The following is a 21695-nucleotide window of genomic DNA, read 5'->3' as shown; positions in this document are numbered from 1 at the left end:
ATGACGGGCGCGGCGGCGGGCAGCGGCGGCCCCGGGAGCAGCCGCCGTGCGGCGGTGGGCAAGGCGGGGGGCCGGTCGCGGAGCGCCCAGCCGCGGGCGGCGGGCGGCGGCGGGAGCGGGAGCGGCGGCGGCTCGGAGGAGGAGGAGCAGCGGGACGGCGGGTCGCTCTTCCTGGTGAACAAGAGCGGCTTCCCCATGGACGGGCAGACCTGGGAGCGGATGTGGGGACACGTGGAGCGGGTGCACCCCGACGGCGGAGCGGTGGCGGCGGCCATCCGGAGCGCCGCCCGCCTGGCTCGGGTAAGGCGAAGCCCCCGTCCGCCCCTTGGAAAACAAACAGAAAAAGAGAGGGTGGCCCGAAGGCCGAACGCCGCCGTCCCGCGGGTGCCGGGTTTTGCGGGCGCCGAGGGGACGGGAGGGCGCCAGGCCTCAGCCCCGAGGGGGCTCCGGCCCCTGCGAGGGGCAGGGGGGAAAGGCCGGGGCGTCGGCCCTCCGGACAGGCCCAAACCGGTGCGGGGGCCTGTGCCGCGGGGTGCTGGGGGGCTGGGGTGGTGTCTTGGGGAACAGGCGGAAGGAAAATTATTGTTTCATCTTGGGGAGGAAGAAGCGGCAAACAATTAAAAGAGATCTTCAGGGACCGAGTGAGGCGCTTTGTGCAGTTTAAAGCACGTTCTGCTCAGCTCTTTGGAACACAGGCATTTCCTAAAACACAGCCTTGCTCCTGAAGTGTCGTAAGGGATTTAAAACTCAGACGTTTCATTTCCAGTACACGGAAAGATTCCAGATGCCTTTGTCTTGTAAGTTCCTCGGCACCAGCTCCAAACAGCTCTGCCTGACCCAAGTCTTTTTCCTCCAGACAGCAAATAAAATGTTGCTGTCTGCTGATGTTCCAAGGCTTCTCACCGCTGCGCTGCATTACCAATCACAGTGTCTTTAACGCTGTCGGCTTTGGCAGACTTTGAGCTTGATTCGCTCCTCCCACCAAGCAGCATTAATCCGAGCTGGCCGAGCTGGCCGCTGAAGTCGGCGTTGATTCGTACCCCTCTGTGTGCTGGGGTGAGATGGTTAGGCTGGCGTTGTCGCGGTCCTGGTTGTCAGTGATGTGTGTGCTTGTTCTTTATGTGGGGTAGAAAGGAAAAATTCTGTGCACGGAGTTGAAAGTACATTGAGTAGGGCCGTCTTGCAAAGGTGCTTGTCAAATAAGATGCAGGCTGAAAAGGTCTTTCATCTCTCTTCTGCAATGTTTAGTTCAGCATAAGTGCAAAAGGGGCAGTCTTTTTCTCTCCATTTCTCTGCTTCCCTTGTGCTGGCACCAGCCTTTGTTTGGATGGGGAGCAGATCCAGCTAAAGAATAATCTGGTTATGCTGGGTTTGTTTGCAGTTTCTTGGTGTGGTTCATCTCGTACTTGCACAAGTGCTTGAGGTAGAAATGAAGGGGCAGGGAGAGGGCAGAACTTCTCGTTTCAGCAGCATGACCAGCTTATACTAGTCTAAACAGCCTGCAGATCTGTTTGGTGTTAAGGGATGTCAAAGCACATGCTGGACTTGATTTCCTTCCCATACTTCCCAGCTCCAAAGCCTGTAACTTTTACTGGTGATATCTGTAGTGACCGACAAAGCATCTGGTGAGAGACATGCCAGTGGCTTCAATGTGCCGGCATGCTGCCTGCCGGAGCACCTCAGAGAGCATCACCCATGGCTTCTCCCTCAGTGCCGAAGCACAAGGCTGACTTGGTGTGGCATGTGCTGAAGCTGGCTAGGAAGAAAAATGTTTTGAAATCTGCTTGGCTAAATCATTTGATGTTAGTTACTAGCTGCTGATCAGTGGAGGATGCCGTAAGAGTTGTACTGCATTCCTCCAGCACTGTCCAGCAGCAAACTCCTTGTCGCAGTGATTAACTTCTTCAAGGGCAGAAGGGCCTGCTGTCCCTTATGACTAACTAGCTCTTGCTGGCTAAGCCTGGGACCTCTGGGGTCAGAGGGTAGCTTGAGGACCACCTGGTCCTTATTAAGGCCGACACAGCTCAGGTGAGCAAATGAAGGTTAGGAGCAGATTTGTTTGCTACAAAGTGGTAGTGGGTTGCTAAAGCTGTGTTGGTAATTTCTGGGTCGAAGTAGGAATGGGAGGGGAGGGTTGTTCCTTAAATGATGGTACAGCTTTTTAAATTGGCTTGTGCTGCTGGGTATGCAAAAGACCAGGTAGTGCTGATTGGGAGTGATGAGAGAAACTTGTGCCTGTGAGAAGATGGTTTGTAATCTGCTTGCATTGGTAGTTGGTGGAGGCTGAGTGAGTGGTATGTGCAGCTGTTCCATTTTTGCATCTGATCTGTTCTTAATCCCCAGTGAAGGGAGAGAGTTTTCATCCCCTCCCCAAGAAGCTCTGCTTGATTGCTCTAATCATCTTGGTATTAGTCTCAGTGATCATACACGCAGGGCGGTAAGTAGCTTCTTACTGTACTGATAAGGTTGTCCTTACTGGAACAAATGCAAACTGCAGGGGTGCAAGGCTGCATCTCTCCTGGAAGGAAGAGTCCTCACGAAAAGCTGGCTTGTCTGCAAGGGGGGCTGTTTTGGAACCTGAGGGGTCCCCTGGTTGCATCCCCCACCTCTGACTTGGCTTGAGCTCTGGGAGGGGTGCGGGCTCCTGGTTTGGAAGGGCTGTGCAATCCTTTACGTGGCCTGTGATCTTGGAGATACTTGTAGATCTTCGTGAATTAAACCTCTCACCAGCTTTGAGGGCTCCAGCCTGCCAGCTTCATCTGTGCGAAGTAACAGCGTGCTTGCAGGGCGAGCTAGCAGAAGATGACTTTCTGGTCATTAAATGAGACACAGTGGAGTCAGGCAAGATGAGTTTCATGCAGGATGTCTGCGGTGAGCTGAGACTACAGCATTTCCAGCCACAGGATGATGGTCTGCTCTGCCACAACCTCTTGCACTGCAGCAGCTCTGCTGTCTCTGGAGCTGCCACTGTTTGGAAATACTGATACTGGATGAAGGCCCTTTCATCTGCCTGGTTTCTGAATTTCACTTGCTTTATAAATTCATGGTCTGTTGTGCTGTGTCTGCATTTCCTTTCGGCGGCTCTGGCCTCCTGCTACAAACCCTTGCCACCTCCTGGCTGCTGCGCTGGGACGCGCACAGGTGGCTGGAGGGCTGCAGCCTCAACCACAACAATGTCGTGCTTTCCTTTACTTGTGGTATCGTGCAGCCCTGGCCTCTGCTCTGTGCTGGCTGGATGCCCGGGATCGGTGCTCCTGCAGCTGGGGCAGGAATTCGGGGGGGAAAAAATGGGGTTTGTTTGGAGGGAGTGGGAGCGGTGGGTGCTGGTCCACTGCCAACTGGCCTGGCTGGTGGCATGGTGCTGTGTACTGCCCACCCGGCACTGGAAAGAGGAGAGCAGTGCGCTGTCCTGTGTGGGGGAAGACCGATGGCCACTTCTCCCTCCTTGCCTGAGATCCAGAGGGACTTGTGCCTCCTGGCTTGGCAGGCCTGCCGAGGTGACTTTAACAGGCAGGTGATGGGATACTCATCAGGCGTTGGGAAAACCATGGTTCTCTTTACCCGAGTGTGCCCCAGTGGCTGACATGATCATCCTTCACCTTGAAGGTGGGGAAGCACCTCGCCTGAAGGTCCAAACCCGACACCCATGGCAAGGGTGGCTGCTGCAGGTTACAGCAAGGGCTGTGTCCCTCCGCACTGGTGTGGTCCCTATGGGGTGCTGTCCTGTCCCACAGCTGGGCAGGGGCCTCCATTTTATGGAGAGCTGGGAAAGGGGTGCTCTGCAGCAGCCAGGCATCTTCCTGGCTGGGACTCGCATTGCTGTGGCATGTTGTGTCGTATCTGTGCAATGTGTGCACCTGAAGTTTTTTGTCTTTGAAGAGAAGTATTTATATCGGACCAGGAATGACTGCCCCTGGAAGGATCTGACAGGCCTGCCTTAATTCCCTCTTTCAGCCACTTGCTGCTTCTGAAACTCAAGCCCTGTCTGGTGCCTTGAGTCCAGGCCTGCCTTAGTGCCGAGAGGGACAAGTGAATAATTCGTCCAGACCAAAGGGGCCGGGGGCGGAAGGAACTTGTGAAACCGAAAAATTGCCTCTAATGAAGAGGTTAGGCGTGGAAATTGTGATTAAGAAGCGTTTGTGATTGTGATTAAGAACCTTGCTTGTAACTCCCACTCTTATGGAGAAGAAACCTCTGTGTGTGTGGTTGTCTCCCATGTGGTGCTGGGGATGGCGGCAGCATGCTGCAGGCCTGGCCATCTGTCTCCTTGCTGCTTAAAATACGTTTCTGTGTGCCAGTAATGTAGGAGTCTCTATTTTTGGGTTTTTTCCCTTCTCCGAGATGTATTTACTATTTGACGGTAGTAACTAGCTACATGTAGTAAATGTTGCGTTTTGGTTGTCTTGGGATTATCGGTGCTTGCTCTCTGAAAGCAAACACACAATCCCTCCATCTTAGTGGAGGTGGGAACTGGAGAGGAAAGTCTGTGGGGCAGAAATGGCCCTGTACTGCCTGAACTTGCTTTTCTTATCTATAATCCCTGACTTGAAGTGTATTTAGAACAGTGATATCTCACTTCATGATCTTCAAACTATTGTAGCGATGTCACGAGCCCACGGATGCCGCACGCTTTCCTTTGCGCCTGGCGTCGCAGCTGCCCAAGTTGTTGGTTCCTGAATTTGGGTCTGCATTAATATTTAAAACAACTGTTTCCTCCACTACATTTGTGAGGATTGTACTAACTTCTTTTAGCCACTCTGCCCGCTTTCACATCTGCTGCCCCGTATTTTGCAGTCTCGCCCCTAAAATAAGGGGACTTGGGACAAGGCCCTGCCCCTTTCCTGCATGGTTTCAGGCTCAGGAGCCACGTAGCTGTGGGGATTAAATATGGATTGAGGGCCCGGCTTCTTAAAGTGCTTAGGCACAAGCAGATGTCTTATGGGATTTTGGAAAAATCCCATTACGGTGCCAGTCTATATCTTTAAGTGTCTTAATATCATTAAATATCTGGGTCCCAGGTGGTCTTCTAGGTACCATGCGCTCCCTGTCCAGCAAGTGTGCCGCTGACACGCGGCAGATGGGAAATCATGCAGCCTGGGATCCTTGTCTCCTTTTATCTTTCTCTCATGGTAGAGGAAACCAAAAATTAGACTTGAAATGGCTTCTCGTGGGAGGGAGGACAGCAGAGCCAGCGCTGGGGCTCTGCTCATCCAAACTGCCCTGTGCTAGAAGGAGAAAATAGAAAGTGTTTGCCTTCTGTGCTGGGCTGCCTGTCCACATAGGGTGGTGTCTGAGGGACACTGGTGGCTGGGACGAGCAGCCTGCTGTGGCGGGGGCCTGCCCTGGCCTCTCCACGCCAGCAGAGATGGGGCTGGCTCTGGTGCACGGGTAGCCCCTGTTGTCAGCGGGATGACTTTGCCTGATGCTTGAGTTCATGTGGGATTCAAGCCATCTGTGCTGCCGTGTTGCGTTGTACTAAGCGCATGCCACTGCCCAAGTAAATCACTTATCTGCTCCGCAGGGAGCGGTAACTGTCTAACCTCTTTATCTTTTCTTTTGTGTGTCCAGCCCTCAGTGCCGCCAGTGCCAAACTACAAGCTCTCCATGTCGATCCCAGAATGGCTCCAGGCAATACAGACCTACATGAAGATGCTGCAGTATCCTTCTCCAGTGTGTGGTCTCCAGAGAGAAGGCTGGCTTGTGCCTGGCATGAGTTAACAGGGGTTTACCGAAGCGCTAGCTGGTTGTGAGGACTTGGGATCATTCAGGGGTGAAAGGATGCCTCTAAGGATTTGTGATAGCACCTGCAGCACTGAGCTTGTCACAGCAATCCTCTGGAAGATGTAATTAACTTTAAATGATACTGAAGAATTTAACTGAAGTGACGGTGGGAGTAGAAATGCTTAGTTTGAAGTTGGTTTATGAGGATATTATGATCAGATTGTGATGCCTGGAGAAATAATATGGCATCTCGTTGTAAAGCGGCTAAGGGAGAGCTGGTGTTGTGGCAAACCCTTTCTCCCTCTGCCCTGGCAGCCCCTGCAGGCTCTCTGAGGACTGCCTACGTGCTCAGCTTGCAGGGGTGCTTGTCATTGGGGTGGGGGGCACAAGCAGCTGTCCTGACTCCAAGGTGGGCAGGCTTGCCTGTGGCACAGGAACTGACCAAAGGAATCTCCCCTTCCAGATGTCTCGCCTTGCTTAGGGGGCTCATGAGATGTACGCATCTATCCAGCCTCCCTGTCACTGCCCCACACCTAATACCTGACCGTTTCCATTGCTGACAGATAATGTCGGAGGAGACGGTTGCTGGTCCAGATGCTGCTCTTCTCTCTGTTTTCCTTTTTTCTAAACTCTTGCTTTTTGTGTGTGTACATGCGTGTGTGTGTGGGGAAGCAGTGGGGATGAGGAATGAATGTAAAGTCCTGGTAAGGATTAAGAAAGGATATGGATGGCAGCTGGAAGAGCATCCAAAAATAGCAGGCGTGGTTAGCCTGCTGGGGACCAGCGGCTGGGATCAAGGTGGCAGCAGGGGTTGGAGCCGCAGCAGCTGCCTTGGGGAGGGAGGCTGGGGCCTGCCTGCTCTGTGGGGGGATGGCATATTTCTCTTCTGCATGTCGGCCACTTGGGCAGAACGAGAGGGTCGCTGCTTAGTGGGGTTGTGCTGGAAAGGAGACCGTGTCACACAGAGCTCCAAAAATTATATTCTTTCTTTTTTTCCGCCCCAGTGGTCTTGAAATCCTGTACTCTGCTACCTAGCAGGAGCAGACCTTAGGCACAGGGTTTGGATCTGTGTTCAGAAAAGCTTCAGTGTGAGCTGGGGAACAGGGTCTGGGCTTCCTTTGTGGGCTAAAAGTGGCTGCATGCTTTGTTCAGAGCACTCTGAAAGGGCCTCATGAATTAGGTTTTGAAGGCAGGAGGGAAGCGAAGCCTTGTTTCTGGAGAACTCTGAACTCTAATTGAAGTCAGTTCGGAGCATCCTGGTGCGAGCTGGAGTTTTTATTTAGACCGTGGTTATACAGCTAGCAGCTGTGCTATTTATGCCTCACAAGGTACTCTCTGCCTCCATGGGGTCAACTGTTTCTGCCCTGGTATCACCACCACAGTTTTGTTGGCGTGAATGTTCTCGTGGCCATGTTGGGAACTAGGCTGGGGAACAGATTCAACTGGAAAAAAAACGTAGCAAAAGTAAGTGGATGGTGTGACGTTGTTGTTGTTGGGGTTTTCTTGGTTTTACTGGACAGATCAGTTTCCTGCTCTGATTTACTGCATTACTGCTTGAACAGCTGTGCTCAAGGAGCAGGGAGGAGGCTGCTTTTGATGCTGCTGCTGCTGCATGGTAGCTTGCACTCCTAGGCAAGTGATGCTGAGTTTTGGTTGATGGGTGACTGTCTGCTGGCATCTTTTGTGATGAACTTTTCTCCTATGCTCATAGTATTAACTAATGTTCTTGAGTTGCACTTAGCTGGTTATTTCCATTTCAAGTGCACTGTATTTTTTTAGAGAATGATTTATATTTCCTGGATGTAAATGGACGCATCTGCCATGCTTTTGGTTTACAGGTCATATATGAGCTATGTGGCTGACTGAGTTCAAAACTTACAAAGGAAGTAAGTTCTTTCAAACCATGAATGATGTTGATTGGTTTGGCTAGACTATAAAAGCTTTCTCTTGCCCAAATGGGAGACTCTTTTCCAAACTTTTAACCTACTAGTGAGTGGAACCTAGAGGAAAAGTGAATTCATGACCCTCAAATGTCAAATTTAAGTGTCGTTTTAGACAAACAACCTTTTTGCTTGACTCTCCACGTAATGCCGGTTAATATGTCATATAAAAAGATAAGTGAAAAAATTGCTTTATTTCACATGCCAGGATTTCATCTCTGTTGTGAGTCAATGGCTTTTTGTGTTATGTTTCAACAGGAAATCAGAACTGAAATTCACCTCTTGAGCATTGTTATTTTATTATTTGACTGTTAAGTTACTTTCCTTTAACAGACATAATTCAGATACAATCACACGGGAACACAGTTCTTCGAGATCAGAAAAGCCAGACCTCTAAGTGGGTAAGTGTCTCTGGAACTGGTCTAGTGCCCTTGTCCCACATCATGCCAGCTGATCACTTAAGGCATTTAAGCACTGTAGCACCATGGCATGGGAGGGCTGTCTCCTCCGTGCCACAGCTCCTCTGGCAGGGCCAAAACTGTGTATGTTGCGGCCTTTGCAAGGAGGGTCCCAGCTTGCTGCGAGGTGGCAAATAGACCCATTGAGAGCCAATGAGGGGAAGGGCTGGTCTTGCTCAGCAGCCGCGTGGGAGCTGCATAGCTGCAGGCCAAAGCTGAATGCACAGGGTGGGGAAGACTTGCAGTTTTCACTTGTTGGTGTTGGGTCACTCATTTTTAAATTTGTCCCATTACTTTTTTCCAAGGAAGTGGAGGATGAAAATGAATTGTGCTCAGCACTTGCCACTTGAAAGGTTGGTGTCCTCCTGGGCTGGGTGAAAGCCTGGCTTACGAGGACGGTACCCTTTCCTGGAAGGGAGCCAATATAGTGCTCGCAGCTGGAGATGCACCCGTGGCTTTGAATCCTCTCATAAGTGGTGCCATTTCCTCTATTTACCTGCCTTAGTGTTTGCTTGGGGACTTGTGTCAGACTTTTCTCCTTGTTCTGTTGCTGTTAGGACTTCTGTGAGTAACTTGGTATGTGGTGGCAGGACTTCTGCAGAGTTAAGGAGAGTGCCCCTGGAAATGGTCGAACCCCTCCGGGCAGCTGCTGCCAGCTTGCCAGGCACAGTTGCCTGCACCTGCTGTATGCTGGACTTGTACAGCGTTAAGTCCTGAGACCTGTGCTGCTTTGCTCCTTGACCTGATGGATGGGAGTGCTAGGAGTAGTGGAGCTGTTAGGAGCACACTTAGTTGCTCAGATCCCATTGTACTGCAGCAGGGCTTGAGCACTTGCCCTGTCTTGGTTTCCCCAACTTTCAGAAGGGGAATAACACGTGGATCGCCCCGTAATGTTGAGGTGTCCCTAGAGGCTTTCCTTTCCTTCATCTGGGGTGCATGGCTATTCATACCAGCTGAGGATATCTTCTCTTGCAGTTGTCCTTGGTGATTTTTTTCTCCTATGGCCAGGCCAGTTTTCATCAGAGCTGAAAAATCGCCCACACCTGCAAGTTTTTTCCTGGGAGCTGTGTTCCACTTCGCAAGAAATCTGCTTCCAGCATGGCGACAACAGGCGTCTTGTGCTGAGGCGACAAGCGCTGCTCTGAGCAAGTTTCCGTGGTGTGAAAGGCCTCACTTGCTGCAAGACAAAGTTTGTATTTGCAAGTTTATCGGGCAAGATGCTGAGCACCTCTAATTGCCACCGGCTCTTGGAAGTTGAGGCTGTTCCCAGAGCTGTGATTTATTGATATTAAACATATTGCTTATTTCATAATATGAGGGCTCAAAGCTAATGGAAGTATTATGAGATTGTTGGCAGCCTCTCTTCAAGAGAGCAGTGGCCAGACACAAAGAAGCTGAGTGCTAGATGGAAATTGAATATTCATAAATTCATGTGAAAGTGTCCTAAAGCGGCTAGGGCATATTAATGAGTTTTTCTATTATGGAGGGAGGACTAGATATTATAGAGGTTTACTGTCAGCATTGGTGTGATGCATGAGAAAATAAAAATGCCTGGCTGTGTTTAGGAAGAAGAGTATAAATTATCTATAGGAACTCATAATGTTAAGGGATACAGGCTTGCTATAGTTCAGTATTTACAATCTCTCTTAAGAAAAAGTCACTGTTAGCTATCAACTTGCTTCTAGACTGCCAGACACCCTGTGGATTTGTCTAGACTACAGATAACGCTTTTGAAAACGTTAGATTTCTGTTGGCGTAGCTGTGTGAGTCGGGGTGGTAGAGATGTGATCCTGCAAACTGTGTGTGGTGTTCCTGTTGTACTAGCAAACTGTGTCTGAAAATGCATCTTATCTAACCCGAGTTTGCTGTATTCACACAAAACCCAGATTTACAGGTGTAGCTACATCCAGTGTAAGAGTGCTTTGCTAATAGAGTATACAAGGTATCCTGACCTGGGGTGGTGTCCTTTACATAGGCTTTGTGATGTACCCTTTCATACTAGGCAGGTAAAGGGCACCCCATGGAATTCAGCTTTACTGATCCATGGTATGTGTGATCTGTGTATGCATGCAATACAAGTATTTCAGACAGCAGTTGAGCTGATTTTCCTTTTCCCGTACAGGATTATGCTGGCAAAACCTACATTACAGCTTTTGTTGGCACAACCATTCTGATTAAAAAATGGCACTGTTAATTGAAATAGTCATTCTTTAAAACTCCCAAGCCTAGATCAAGCAAGAGCTTTAGAAAAAAAAAAGCATGTATCTAGATATGTAGTAATATCTGTAACTGCATTCAATGCCAACAAACTTTTATTACTAGCTTTGCAAGGAGCAATAAGCCCTCTGCAAGCTTCTGTTCTAGGATGCAGGCATGAGCCACAATAAGGAACGAATATCTTTGTCCTCCACAGTGTATCTGGGGAGGTGGTAGATAGGTGCGGTATTGTGCTGTTCCCTCCAGTTAGGTGCCAGCTGATCAGTGGGACCTACAACTGAAGCAAAAAGTGATGTTTGGGTAGGTTCTGGGGACTTTGAGAAATTACAGCTCAGAAGCTGCTCTGTGAAGATGGAGAGACATTCAGTGACTGCAGATATAATGGGTAATCAATTGCAATAAAAGCGTGGTAGAAGCAGTCATGTGGGAGCGATATAACCAAATAACAGTGAGGGAAGGGGGGGCGGAAAATAATACTGTTTCAACACACCATGTTATTAAGGAACCCTGATGGGGCTGTAAAGAAAAATGGGCTCATACCATTTCCAGACAATAGACTGCAGAAGGCATTTGAACATCTGCTTCTCTCTGGCACAAAGAGAGAACGTTACAGATACGGTACTATGTTCAGCATGTGGTAGAACTGCTTTTACCATTGAAACAAACTGGTTTTGAGAAGATTCACGAGAGCAGTAGCTGCTCCGCTGTTTTACCTCCTTTTACTCCTGTTGGTGCCTTTCACTTCTCTTTGCTTCATTGGGAAGAATAAAACAGTCAGGAGCCTTAGAAAAACTTGGGAGAGGGAGATTTTATGGACCTCATGCAAGTACTGAGGCCTAGGGAAGGAGAACTTAGTGGAAAATGTGCTGGAGGATCTCACTAATTCAAAGTTTACTGAAGTCTGTAGGAGTCTTTCTGGTGAAGGTAATGGGTAACCTCTCCTCCTAAGGATGGTCATCTCTGAAGTGCCTCTAGTGTGATGGGGAGCCAGCTGGTGAGATCCTCCAATTTTGGGCATGCTGAAATGTTTGAAGCTTTTTCTAACCTGTTTATGAGATTGGATCCCCTAGTGAAAAACCTGGGAGCAAAAGGAATTCATGGCTCCTCTGAGATGACTGCAGTCACTGCCATTTTAAACAGAAAGCATCCAAAAGATGCAAAACTATCTCCTCTATGGGCCTTCTCTTAGTGCAGAAAGCAAGGGAGATAATCCAGGTGGGCTTCTGAAAACATTGAAGAAAAACCTCGAGTCAATTTACAAGGAAATATCATCTGCTGAGGACTAGACCTTGAGGGAGGAACGTGCAGCCTGTTTGTTAGAGGCAGGAATGTTCACTGTGGTCTGGAATAGAGATCTGCCTGGCAGACTTTTAGACAGTGGTGTAAATGCCACGAAGAGGGAAGCTGCATGATGCTTATTTTTGACTGCAGCAGTCTTCCCCAAGTTGCTGGAAGAGATGGGCTGCCCCCATGCTCACTGGGCTCTGTGGAGAAGGTGGCTTTGAGCTAGTTCTCAGCTAACTGTGATACGAGATGGAAAAGTACTGCGTTAGAGTATCACATATGTGGAGTCTGTTCAGATAACTGGAAAGATTTAAAGAAAATCCCGGAAACAAACCCTGCTCAGGTAGGGAATTTAAATGCTTGATGCTGTTTTTTAATTCTTTCCCTCCTTCCTTAAATATTCCTTCACAAGTTTAATGGTGCAGCCTTTCTGGTCACGATTAACATCTGAGACAGCGTGGTAAGAATTCAGGAGTGAAAGAAAATAGGGAAAGGACAAGTCAAAGAGCACTCATAATTAGTTGTTTTCAAATGAGCTGGATGCTTTCTTAGAGAACTGACAAACAACCTCCACGACATTAATACTTCGGTTAGAGGGTGTGGGGAGGATGGATACTCCTGTTGGAAACTGGGGAAGGCAAAGATACCAGCCTTTAAAAAAAATAAGGGAAAAGGTAAGTCTAGGAACTATTTGAGTTTATCTGCAGTTTCAGGAAAAATGCTAGGGCAAATAATCAAGTGTCTGGAACATAACACGGTGGTAAGTGATAGGCAACATGAATTTAGTTTGGCATGGTTTGGTTCTGATAATTTCCTTCTATGAGAGTGTAAGAGCTTTTGTCAATCAGGGAGAAGTTGTGGTTGTGATAATTCTTTGCTTTAGTATGGCTTTTGGCAGCCTCCGATAAGGGAGGGACCTCAAGTCTAAACGAAACTGATTTGACAAGGCCCAACCTGGTGAAAAGCAGCACCTAGAAAGTGGTACTTAACCAATAGCTTGCTCTTGCCTAGCAGAGTTTGTCAGTCGAGGTATGCAATCTCTGTCCCAGGTCAATGTTATTTTTCATTAATGGTATGGATAAGACTAATTGTTTGCTAATAGATGTGCCTTGTGGTCTAGGCTGGACAAGGTGACAAGGCTTTGCAAAGTGGAATTGGGATTCAGAGTGATCTCGAAGGGTAAGAGAGCGCTGGGCTGGAACAAACAGGAGAGATATGAGGAAGGGCAAATACAGAGAAGGGATTTGGGAATAGACAGCTGTGGGAATACACAATGGAGAACGAAAGGCTAGTTTTGCACAGATGGAGCTGATCTTAAAAAAACCACTGGGTTGGTAGCAAAAATATACTGAAAGTTGGATTCAGAAGGAAATTGGTCTGTTTGTATTGGTGTGGTGGGCTGAGCTGAAGGACCATGAGATGCGAGTCAGTTGAGGAGAATCCAAAAGGAGAACAACAAAGATTGCCCAATGTCTAGAAAACATGACCTAAGGGAAGATTTGGGGTGAGAGAAAGGGGGGGATGGAAAAGAAAAGGCAAAAAAATATATCTGCTTTCTTATGTTTACAGAGGAGAGGGTAGATTACAGCCTGTCGTGTATACAAATGTCAGTTGCAAGAGAAGAGATAATAAATGGTCTCTATACCCACTGTGGATAGCAGAAATAGCTTCCGATTTAAATTGCAAAAAAGGAAAGATTTAGTTTAAACATTAGAGGACCTTCTTAGATGCAAGGTTAAGTATAGGATAGATTAACTGTTGGCTTCCCAAGCCTTTGAGAACCCAGTTAAAAGTAGGTTAGAAAATTATCTGTGAGGAGTGATTTAGATTTGGCTTATGCTACCTTGGGCATAGTGGTGGCTTGGGGATTCTTTGAAGGCTTTGCTTCCAATGCAAATACAGGGTTTAAGGCCATGCTTCATCTCAAGCTTGTTAAGAGCAGAAGAAAGACTCTCTCAGTGGTTATTGAACTGGGTCATCTGCATAAACCCTGTGGTCTGTGTTGCAAACGCAGAGGAATCAAAGCAAACTGTTTGCGGAGTATTCCCCAGGACTCCGGGATGGGTGTACACAAGGGCATGACCTGCCCCGTGGGTGCAGATGGACGCCTGTTTGCTGATCATCAGTGATGCTTCTTGACTGATGCTGCCCTTGCACTGATCCTCATCACTGTCACGGTCCAGAGGCCACGGCCGTCTGAACCGCCAGGTACTGGGCGGCCACTGAGCACCTGCTGCAGCTCCTGGACCCAGGTGCTCTGAGCAAGGGGTGGGACAGGAGGGATTCCTGGGGTCCCTTCTGAGCCCAACTATCTGATGATGCTATGTCAAGGAAGGGAGGGCTGCCGCTAGCCTTGGAAGGGGCAGCCGAGGTACCCATGCACTAGCAGGCAGCGTGTTTTTAAGCAAGTAAAATGCCTCTTCTGTTAGATTTAAATCTGTCTTAATAACCATATAGCATCCTGGAGAGCTGTGCTTCAGAACCAGCACATATGTGGCTTGCAAACAAAGTGCATGTTAAATACAACTTAGTATTTAAATAGTGTGAGTGTTGCTGTGACAGATAAGTTGGTAGTAATTTGACTGCTCATTTAGGCCAATTACTTTGAAGACTCCCTCCCTGGCTGTGGAGTCATTAATGTTATCTCCATGCTGACAATACCTTGAAATCATGACAGCAGTGAGCTTATAAAAGTAGGTGTTAGGAGACCTGATGCTGCATGTGGTGACGATGCAGCTCCAGTGCAGTTACTGTGTTTGCCTGCTGGCAGCGGGGTCAGTGTAGGTGTGGACCTGAGGAGGAGATGCTGGCCCTGTCCCTTGGACCATGTTAACCAGGCATACACCACACTAAATGGCTTGAAGCTAAATAGCTTTACAACTTGAGCTTTTTCTTGCCTCTGTTAAACATTCTTAATCAGCTGTGACTTTTTTTTTTCCCCCCACCCTCCCATGGAGTTAGAAGATGGGAAATTCAGTGGATTGTCCTGTTCGTGGGTACCTCCCATGCATCGTCGGCATGTAGTACTTTGCCGGATGGAGACGGGGCTTTGCAGTGGCTACTGCTGCAACCAGCACTGAGGAGCCGCTGTGGGGGATGAAGGGGCCCCATTGTGTGCCCTTGCTGGAGCTGCTCCCTGCTTCCAGCAGTGGGGTTTCTGTGGCCGATTGTGAGCACGTAGGAGGCAGGCTAACTCTAATTTGTCTTCTGTACTGCAGGCAGAGTGTAAAGGGCAGTTGTTTACAAATGAAAAGATAATTTCTAACTTGGATAAATGGGACATGGAATAGCTGTGACAGGCTGTAATAGCAGTGGAAGCTGTATTGCCATTTGCAGTCAATACAAGGTTTAAAGTGCATGAGATTGGTGAATTAGAAAGTGGGAGGAACAAACTCTAATGGTTTCAGATGCATATTTTCATTATCTTATCTAATACAAATATTTTTATCATTTAATGTTGTGTTTCCTTAGAGTAGGGATCTGTTTACAAAGCTCTTAGGGAAAGGATACAGATAGAGAAGACTTCAAAATAGAAGTCATCCTTTGGTTTGGTTTTTAGCTTTTTTTTTTTTTCAGTGTGTCATTGAATATGACTCTTCTGGCCTTTTTAAATATTCTTCCTGTATTTTTTTTTTTAACTCTTCAGGATTTCAGGATCTGCTTGTAGGAGGGGATAGGCTACCTAGTTGGTTGATGGTGTGGTGTCAGTCTGGCACGACAGCTTTCTCAGCGGAGCTGAGATTAAGTTACTTGTTTTTCATCACTGTGTTGTCCCTGTCAGGTAACTCTACTCCAAAGATAAGAGTCCATATTGTAACTAAACTTTGTGAACTTGCAAGATCCTGGGCATGCAGTTTGCTGCACTCTGGCAGGAAATCTGTTTTTTACCACTTTCCCAGTCCACACGGGGTAGGGAGCAGCAGCAGGATGATAGCTCAGCTTGCAGTGATGTGAAGTGTCTGTGTTGGTAGAGCTTTCTGCAGAGCAGACTTTGGAAAAAAGGCATTAGATTCTTGTCTGCACCGATAGCTATAGGCTCATGGAGGCATTTGTAGCTTTCAGGGGGCCATCATGTAACCATCCTCTCTTCCCTTTTATTTTCCAGAGGAGAGCCAGGGTTATTTTGAAAATAAGCTAAACTTGGTCCTGCTGTGGGAGCTTGCATGATTGCCAGCTTTTGCAGCTTAGCAGGGCTTTGCGTTAACAGTCTGAAGTGATGCTCATGGAGTTGCTGGAGGGGCAGAGGACTGCATTCCTCCAACCCATCTTCAGAGGCTGGAAGGCACTGAGATGCCAAACACTTCCCCCCCACCCCCGAGTCGTCCTCCAGAAGTCAACAGGGCTCTGGCAAATCACTGAAGAGGAGAATCAAGTTCACCAGTGCTTGCTGAGATAAGAACCGGAGGCACCTGTCTCTCGGTGTACGAGAGGACCCTGTGATTCCTGTCAACTGCTCCAACTGAAAGGACTGAAAACCTTTTTGTTTCTCTCCTAGGTTAATGGAGACAGCAAAAGAAATGACTAGGGAGTCCTTACCTATCAAATGCCTTGAAGCAGTTATCCTGGGGATGTATCCTTTCACATGCCTGTGGCTTTTTCCACTGCAGCACCATTTAATATATTACCCTTCCCGCATGGTGTTTGAGATGGTCACAGCCAAAGGTGAGTGCCAGCAGCTCGGGGAACTGCTGTGGTATTGATCAACAAGTTGCTGAATTGCTTAGGCTTGTTGGTAGGAGCTTGGATGCCACGTGCCCAGTTCACAAGTGTCGTGCTCTGGCCGTGCTGACTTTGCCTCACGCCTTGGTAATCTGCATAATGTCAGGATCTGACCCAAAGTGCCCCGATAATTATCTGTCTTACACAATCCCAGTTTTCTTTGTTAGTGTTTCTCTGCCAGTTATTGTTGGAGCTTGGTAACACCTGAGGAACACAGGTTCTGTCCTATGTTTGTCTAATGTTTACATGGCAAAGTTATGTTAGATTTTGTCTCTCAGCCCACAGCTGTGCTTTGTGCAGAAATGTGTATTATAGTTAAACATTTAAGCTTTACCTTAATGTAATGCTTGCTTCCTATTCAGTCTCAGAAAAAACCCATAAGAATATTTTCATTTAGAGACTGACTTGTTTCTTGATCCTTTTGTGCTGTTACTGATAAATTAGCCTGCATCGTCCTAAAATGCTAGAGGAGGGCAAGGCAGGGTTACAGGAATAATTGTATGCTGGATACGTCTTACCACAACTGACCAAATTTGATTTAAAACAAAACAAAAACCCAACCCAAAGCAAACCAGCTTCTGGCATGTCTCTGCGGTGTTTTGCTTGCTGCTGCTGCCCCCTCTCGTGGGAGAAGGAGCTGGCAGAGGCTAGCAGCTAGTGCCCGATGCTGGCTCATGAGAGGGGGTGGCTACTGCGGGGTGGCAAGGGGACATGGGCTGAGCAAGTGTCATGTGTGGTGTGAGAGACTCGATGCTGGATGCAGTCCCCGCTGTGCTAGGAGGTCTGTGGTGGGCACCGGGTGCTGCTCGTGGCTGTGCTCAGCTCCCCGTGCGCCAGGGATAGGCTTCAGGTCCAAGTCTGAAAGGTGGTTCTGGCTGATGGGGCTTCCCCTGCAAATGCTGGCAGGGTCTGTGTGCAGCTAGAGGGATGGGGGTCATGGGGGCTTGATGTCAGCAAGAGACTCAAACCGATGGCCTCCCAGAAACAGAAATGATGTCAGTGGATCTGTTGTGCTTGCCCTTGTGTCAGGGTTGTGTCCCAAACTATCTGGGGCCCAAAGGGGTGGGGGAAATAATCCCCAGGTGGAGTTGATGCTGCTCTGCAGTGCTGATAAGCTCCAGTGTGGTTTCTAGTGCTGTGTTTCTAGCACTAAACCAATTATTCCACATACCACACAAGCAGAGGGTGATTAGTGGCATACAGATGACCAAGATAACCTGAAAGTATTCTTGCTGATCTGAAAGTTTTGACCATTTTATTTTCATTTGGAAAGAATTTTTTTTTCTGCTTGCCTCAAAGCTGACTTTTGTTCAGTTTTTTCTTTTTAAGAGGTGGGGGAAGCAAAATAGTTGAAAGCTCTGTTGTATACTATTTGTTGTCATCTGAAGTTTCTTTGGACTTCTAAGATTTGGATGAATCTTTCTGTGTCTAGATGCTACTTTAAAAAAATGTTTATGGAAACCTTTTTTAATTGAGATTACCTTGTGAGAAAGCTTGGGCAGGGGACGGTATGGGACAGGCCTGTCTTCCTATGCTTCTACTTACTGTCATGGAAGTCTCCTGTGTGAGAACAGGGGCTGTCTGCTGGGGTGATGGTCCAGTAACAGATGCGTTAAAGTTTAAAAGACCCATGCAATACAAAATGGAAGTATTTTGCTTGAGTGGATGGACCGTCTGAATATGTGTGCCTTGAAAGTGGCCGGTACGAAGCCTGCAGAACCTTGTGGTGCTGTGCTGCATGTGCACCATGTGGGTTTTTGGGAGGCATCTTTGTAACAGCATGTGGGGAAGTTTGTTGATTTTTCTCAGCCGTGAGATTTTGATCTTCAGCATCGCCCTCTGGATGAGGACACAGGCCAGCAGCTGCGACTTGCTTTCCAAGGTCAGGCGGTTACCAGATAAGAGATGCGCTTACTGTCTCCTGAGTGTCAAACCAATCCCTTCACATATACCTGAGCTGAGCATCCCTGCGCGTGTGTGTTAACCTCTGGTTCCCTTCCCTGTCTCTGGAAATAAGGTACTGCTTGTAATTTGTGTGCTGGCAGGCTTTGCAGTGTTGCTTGGATACCGAAAGGAGCGCAGCCCACTACAGCGGACCCGCGGTGTGAGCCTTCATTCAAAGGCTGACTCGCACAGAGCAGCTTAGCAAGATGTCATTTTAATTGAGCTGCTTGTTGGCTCGTGCAATTGCCTTTTACTATGTGACTTCTTATAAAATGCTTCTGTAATCCCTCTTGGTGCAGAATTAAGTTTTATATAATTGTCTTCGCACTAGATCTTGAAGTGTTTTTATAGGGCAGTGAGTTAGAATACTGAGCTACCCTGTCTGCACGGACCAAGGGAGCAGCTGCTGTGAGATGACCAAAAACTCATACAGATCTTCCAGTGTTATTTTGCAGCAATCTGCATGGCTCTTCTTCTCTGCGTAGCTGTCTGAACTGGCTTCGTATCTCTCTTCTTACATGGTCTGCTTGTCAGTGCCTAACCAGAGGCATTCCTCTTGCTGTCTTCCCCAGGGCATTTCTCAGTTCGGTTGTAAATCAGCTGAGTAATGGTGTGTTCAGCCCATCCTTTCTGAGCAAGGATCGAAACTACTTGTGCTCAAGAAAGGGAATAGTAAACCAAAAGTGCCAAGGGAATTTTATCTGTGCTGTATTCGCTTTATTAAAATGGGGAGAACAAAATATTAGAGGGGGAGAGGGAAGTGGCATGGTGCATCCATCCTCAGGGAGTCTTGCAGTGTGTGTTCTGCTCCCGTTTGCCTTCAGTATGCGTCTCCCAGTTCACGTGAGGTGACGGTCAGACCCATGCAGCGTATTAGACCTCCCCCTATCCATAATATCATTAAACGAGGAAGAGACAAGCAGAAATGCCTCAGGAGGGAGAAATGATTTAATAGCTTCTGCACTATGCCTTCTGCGCATTTAATCAGTGGATGATGTTTATCACCGCTGGGGACCTGGGCCCATCCTGCTCCTCCTGCGTAGCAGGTACATCCCTGGGCTGGGAGTGAGTGTTTTCAGTGGGGGGGAGAGTTTCCTGCCACAGTCATTGCGGGATATTGATGTCCCCGCGGTGCCTTTCTTTGCCTCCTGCATGCTTGTCCACAGCTCGACTTACTTGCTAACTGAAACATGGGCAAGGAGGGTCCTGCTGAATATCTACAGCCCCTCTGGTAGCCAGGAAGAGCTGGGAGAGAAGTTTTAATCGCTTCCATTGTCATGGTCTAATCTTAAGCTAGTCAGCTCAGACTGCAGCCAGGCACTGGGGAGCAAAACAAGCGATGCTGGCCTGGCAGTCCCGCTTTGGGAGGCTGAGCCAGCTGCTCAAGCCATTCCTTTGTGAGCACCGGAGTTGCCAGAGGGAACCTGGGCTCCCTGTGCAGATCACATCCAGATGTGGGCTCAGTAGTACTCTGCCTCACAATAAAGCAATCCTAAACCAGGGATCTTGGCACTGCTGCAGCCTGTGGGAAATGCAGTCTGACTCCAGGCTGTGGTTGGAAACTTCTCCGAGTGTTTACTGCTGGTGGTCGGAGGCCCCCTGACATTGCGAGCAGTTGGAAAATAGCTCTTCCATTTTTACTGAAGCCTTATCTGATGGTTTTGAAGCATGAGGTTTATTTTCCTCCTGCTCCACCTCCTCACTCTGTGCTCTGTGAAGGCGCTAGCCTTCAGCTCTGCTAGCGTAAATAAAGCTGCCTCCTTGCTCCTCTCAGCCTGCTGTCATCCCCTCCAGCTTGCTTGTGCCCTGTGGCACAGCCTGCTCCGATGGCTGGGGCGCCTGCTTACACTTCTCCAGCCCTTGCGAGTGGCAGGAGAGGAGGGAACCAGACACCCTGTGTCTTTCTGTGCTCATCTTGACCAGACTTCAGCAAGAAACACCCCTGCTGGGCTCTTAAGACATGAAGTGCTGCAATGTCATCTTGTCTGAGTTCAGTAAGGGAGAATTTCAAATGAATAAATAACAAATTGATTAGCACAAGTGGTGCAATGGGCACTCGTGCTCAATATTGGGTTCATCTGGCTTTCCCTTTTTTGTCTTTGGTTTGCAAGGCAGAGTGGGACTTGTAGTGGAGACACCAGAAGGTGTCAGGTGTGATGCTGGGTCTTCCTGCAGCTGGAGAAGCACTTGCCAGTCTGGGTGCTGAGACACCTGGGTGCTTAGACCTGCATGGCCATCAGCAACACCTGGGTGCTTAGACCTGAATGGCCATCAGTGTTGGTGAGCTGGGCTGGTCAAACAATTGATGTGGGCACTTATCTCTGAAACTGAAGAATGTCTTGGTTTGTTTCAAGCTGCTGTGTGCTCTGCAGGGCCTTGCTGCACTGACTTGGGTTTGGGCTTTTTTCCTTCCATGCTCTGAGGAGGAGGGTCTCCCCACATCCCCTGCCTCTGGGGGTCTCTGCGGGTCTGGGTCCCTGTTGGTGCCGCAGGGAGGGGGCACGGCGCAGGGATGGCGCTCATCTCACCTGCCGCTAGCGCACCCCTTGCACAGTCACTGCCTGTCAGCTTGGCAAAGGCACCAGGTTTTCCCCCCCCCCCCCCAGCTAAACTCCTGTTGAAGCCGGTTTAGATGCAGGTGGGCTGAGGTCCTCACGGCGTGTCCCTTTGCCTCCTCTTCAGCTGGCTGCGGTTCCTAGCAGCGGTGGGAAAACTGCTGGTGGCAAGTAACCCAAGCTCACCTAGCCATGGAGAGCCAGGTGCTGTCCAGAGGGTGCTATCAGCTGCTAAGACCTGGTTCCAGAAATATTCGAAGACTGGAGCCACAGTGCTGGCACATGGAAAGATCCTGCTCTGATTATTTATTAATAATAAAAAAAAAAGCAAAAGAGAACATTTTTTTCTAAAAGTTGATGCTGGTAAATAAGTAAGGTGAAGAGCTTCAAGTCTTTTCTTCTGGCTGGGAACTGGGAACTGCTCTCTGCTCTGCAGTGGGGGCACCTGTGTAGGGAAGGGTCTGTACTTGGGGGGAAGATGCTGGGGCTTCTTTGTGGGACTTTTTTGATACTGGAGCCCACCAGGAGGTAGAAGAAAAAAAAACAAACCACACAAAAAAACAAATCACAGAAGGGCATTGGTTGAGTCATTGTGTGAGTGTGCAGATTTAAAGAAAACCCATCCAGATGTTTTCTGCTCCAGAGTTTTAAAACTAAGGTGTTGACTCAGCTAGTGCCTTAATTAGTTCTCCCCTTTTCTTCTGAACTGAGTAAGGATGCTACTCCCTGTTTGCCCCACTGCCTTTCTAAATTAGCCCCCTGGGTTACAAAAGCAGAATTCATCATTTGCCTAATACACGCAGCCCTGGCTGGCAGGCATTAGGGTCTCTGTGGGGTGGAAGAAATTGAGGTTGAAG

General features: G+C 48.5%; 1 protein-coding gene across 1 annotated transcript in view; it reads left to right on the top strand.

Moving 5' to 3' along the window:
- The window catches only part of VASH2 (vasohibin 2), a 35363-nt gene continuing 13668 nt past the window's right edge, over positions 1-21695 (top strand). Inside the window, exons 1-4 of the mRNA XM_087774767.1 lie at positions 1-300; positions 5569-5657; positions 8006-8062; positions 16116-16190. Coding sequence (XP_087630893.1) covers positions 1-300; positions 5569-5657; positions 8006-8062; positions 16116-16190 — 521 coding nt within the window. The remainder of the gene's footprint in view (positions 301-5568; positions 5658-8005; positions 8063-16115; positions 16191-21695) is intronic.

Source organism: Nipponia nippon, unplaced genomic scaffold, assembly GCF_047370975.1.
Source record: "Nipponia nippon isolate SJK-2023a ecotype South Korea unplaced genomic scaffold, ASM4737097v1 scaffold_4, whole genome shotgun sequence".
NCBI classification, from domain to species: domain Eukaryota; kingdom Metazoa; phylum Chordata; class Aves; order Pelecaniformes; family Threskiornithidae; genus Nipponia; species Nipponia nippon.
This window is presented reverse-complemented; position numbering and strand designations above follow the sequence as displayed.